This window comes from Priapulus caudatus, unplaced genomic scaffold (assembly GCF_000485595.1).
Source record: "Priapulus caudatus unplaced genomic scaffold, Priapulus_caudatus-5.0.1 Scaffold563, whole genome shotgun sequence".
Classification (NCBI taxonomy): domain Eukaryota; kingdom Metazoa; phylum Priapulida; class Priapulimorpha; order Priapulimorphida; family Priapulidae; genus Priapulus; species Priapulus caudatus.
Genome location: NW_014577624.1, coordinates 191,795 through 195,249, shown reverse-complemented (window position 1 = coordinate 195,249; position 3,455 = coordinate 191,795). Strand labels below are relative to the sequence as shown.

Genomic DNA, 3,455 nt, shown 5'->3' with positions numbered 1-3,455 from the left:
TAATGTTAAAAATATTCTTAATGCAATTTCAACATTTGGAAAGGCACTCTCTAGTTTGTCTTCTGTAATTGTGTTGTAAAGTTTCATGTGAGTGAAAGATGTTTTCTTGATTGTTTTAAACTTATGAAGAACATATGAATGGAGCTGCTGAAGCTCTGTAGACAAAGTGTTGTTCATGCCACCCTTGTGGTACACCTGGGAATTGTCCGCAAATGCAGACGTTATAACTACCGTAGTACGCTTTGCTAATCTGAGGGTGCGGGTTTAACCATTACTGGGGTCTTTTTAATCATTACTGGGGTTTAACCCATTACTGGGGTCTGCGTCGACTCGAACTAATCTGGGAAGTACAACTCTTTATTAGTTTTTTTTTCTTTTCACCTTTTTCCCAACTTTGTGGTGCCCCCTTTGGCCCTGGTGCCCTAAGCACGTGCTTAGACAGAGAGAGGAGGGGAGACGAGATAGAAAAAGTAGAGCGAGAGAGAGGAGAGAGAGAGGAGAGAGAGAGAGAGAGAGAGAGAGAGAGAGAGAGAGAGAAGAGAGAGAGAGCGGAGAACGAGAGGGAGCGAGGGAGCGAGGCGGGCAGGCAAGCAGACAACCACATAGATATAGAACATAGACATGACAAAGGTGTCATCTACCTAATAGCATCTATATATGCTGCGCATACTGCATCAATATGTGTACCATATTAGTAGATACCCATGGGTAGGCAGGTAGTAGGGCAGATGGGGTCGTTGTCGTATCAGGTACTACACATATATACCCGAGGTAGTTTTAGGTTGTTTTTAATATTATGTTTATATTTTTATATGAGGTATGTTTAGGTGTTAGGGTTAGGGTTAGTGTTAGGGTTAGGGTACACTTCTGTAGTACAAGTCTGGTACACTTTCTGTATACATCGGGTACATATCTGTAGTACCTGATACGACAACGACCCCTTGAGCGGTAGTAGGCAGTCGCTCGTGCGCGCGCGCGAACGTACGCACGTAGTATAGGCCTACCCTCTTAGGTACATACACACAAGGGATTTGGGAAGAAAAAATGAGGATTAGGGACTAGGGTTAGGAACTGATCACCAGTTTCCCTCTCGCACTAGAAACACATTAGAAAATAAGCAACCACCGGTTGCTCACCAAACTGCCTACGGCCATCTGCGCAGAACGCAAACCGCGCACGCCCCCTGTTTTTATGTCTGTTGATTGTACCAAATATAGAGAAGCTTTTCGATATATTACAGTAATATTACTGGGTGCGTACTTGTATGTGCGTCACAGGAATTTGCGACACTTGGCAAGTCTGATGGTACGGGAGATACGCGGATATCATAGCGTTACATGGTTTTTGGGCAACTTTCACATTAGAAAAGGATCTAATCATAATATGACTAATCGGTCTACTCCTGATTCTTATATAATTATAATCGACAGCTGTTACTTATTATTAATATTATATTATATTTATATATTTACTTTATTATTATTATTATCTTATTATATTTTATTATTATTTATTTAATTACTATAGGGGGCATTCCAGGAGGGGTGGGGTCGTTTTTATCAGGACCATGGCAGAGGAGCGGATCTAGGCCTTTGAAGTAAGGATGCCTCCAAGCTACAGAGGTGTAGACTTTTTACATGGCAACTCGGCCTTGCTTCTAGAATCGCAGTCGAAATTGCTGTTGAAATCGCTGATGGCGCGCTATGGCTGGTTCGCTTGCAATCCTCGTCGCTCCGAATCGCTCGCGAAATCGCCTTCAAAATCGCACTGTGGTCGGCGCACACACGGCGAAGCGTTGCGACGCGAATCGCATGCGGCTTGCAGGTTGCTGATACGAGGCATCAAATGTCCAAGTCTGCGCTAGCTTAATGAATATCTGCTGTATACGGTTATATGCAATTCAGATGTAGTCCAATGTATCTTACAGCGATTGTTTGTGAAATCACAGTATTTTAGGAAAAACACAACACAGACAAAAGCAAACTCATATATATAAGTACGCCTACGCGCACGTTATATATCGGACAATTATAGGCCCTAACAATATATTATATATGTTACATATACATATATATGTCTATATCATATAACACGTAAACAACAAAACATTCATCATGGCGAATTTTTATGACAGCAAAATGAAATGATAATGAATGGTTATTTCTAGTTTCTTCCCGGTCTATGTCCCTGTATCTCAGCCGTGGCTTTACTATGTTATTTTTTGGTGTGGTGCCTTTGGTACATTGGACGTGGGGGGGTGCCGTCCGCGAAATATCGAGATCATTTCAGCTCCTATATCGCATAACCACTTCTGACATAATGCCTGATAAACCGCATGTGTAGCTAATGCAGTATGGTACGTAGAGAAAATGGTACGTATTCTTAGAAATATGACCCACGTGCCCGTTTGCGCGCGAATCGGACAGCATATAAGCGAATCGAGCGCGTAGTCGTCCTTTGTTCTCGTTTTTGAGTTTTGTTGGTTTTCACGCTCTGTGTCGCTTAATTAGGTTCACTCACCGAATCGAAAATGACGCTACAAGATTGCATCTACCGATCGGCAATAGTTATTGCAATTCTATGGGTAAGTAGACGCTGTATTTATTACTATATATATATCAGCTGTAGGGGGTAGATAATGACAATCATATTCATAGTATTTGTCAAGTGTAATTAGACCTCTACCCCAGATATAGCTCTAGCCTCTTAGTACTATACATGCTTAATTACCTCGTGCAATCAATCTACAACTTCTTGATTCAACATCTGAAATGTAATCGTGTCATGACCGTTTCTTGATCTAGGTTTATTGTATTCCAGTGAGAATTGTAGGTCATGAGTTTCCCGTCCACCGCCCGCCATGCGTCAGAGCCACGCCGAGAAATATTCATTATTTTCAAAAGTATTTCCATTATTTTCATTTTTAAATCATTAAAACCCAAGTTGTCCATTCAGCGGCGATTAAAACATACCATACCAATACAGGGTCTCCAACCATTCCCGCATTCCTGCGGATCATTTCACGATTTCTAGGCTAACCTCCGCATTCCGCATGGCCAAAGGTTATATTCCGCATTTTCAGTTGCACTGTATAAAATTCAGAGTGCTATATCCCCGCAGCGGCAATATATGATTTATATCTGACGCGCCGGCGCACTAGGTCTTCGATTTCCTAATGCCGCCGTTTTAAATTGTTAGTGTTATCTCAAGTAAACCAAGGGTTAGGTGTTAGAGTTAGGATTAGGTTGAGGGGTTAGGGTTCGGGGTTAGGGTTAGCGTTAAGGGTTAGGGGTTAGGTTTACGGGTTAGGGTTAGAGTTAGGGTTAGGCGTTAGGGAACTGCCGGCTGATTTAGGAAAACCGAAGACCGTGCCCGATTGCGCCGGAGCATAATAGCCACAGTGGCGTATAAAATTACCTCGGGCCCAGGGGGGGGATAGATCAGTATATGAACTA

General features: G+C 42.4%; 1 protein-coding gene across 1 annotated transcript in view; it reads left to right on the top strand.

Annotated features, from left to right (window-relative positions):
- The first annotated feature begins 1,603 nt into the window (after positions 1-1,603).
- The window catches only part of LOC106811682 (C-type lectin domain family 4 member C-like), a 2,515-nt gene continuing 663 nt past the window's right edge, over positions 1,604-3,455 (top strand). Inside the window, exon 1 of the mRNA XM_014815385.1 lies at positions 1,604-1,710. Coding sequence (XP_014670871.1) covers positions 1,604-1,710 — 107 coding nt within the window. The remainder of the gene's footprint in view (positions 1,711-3,455) is intronic.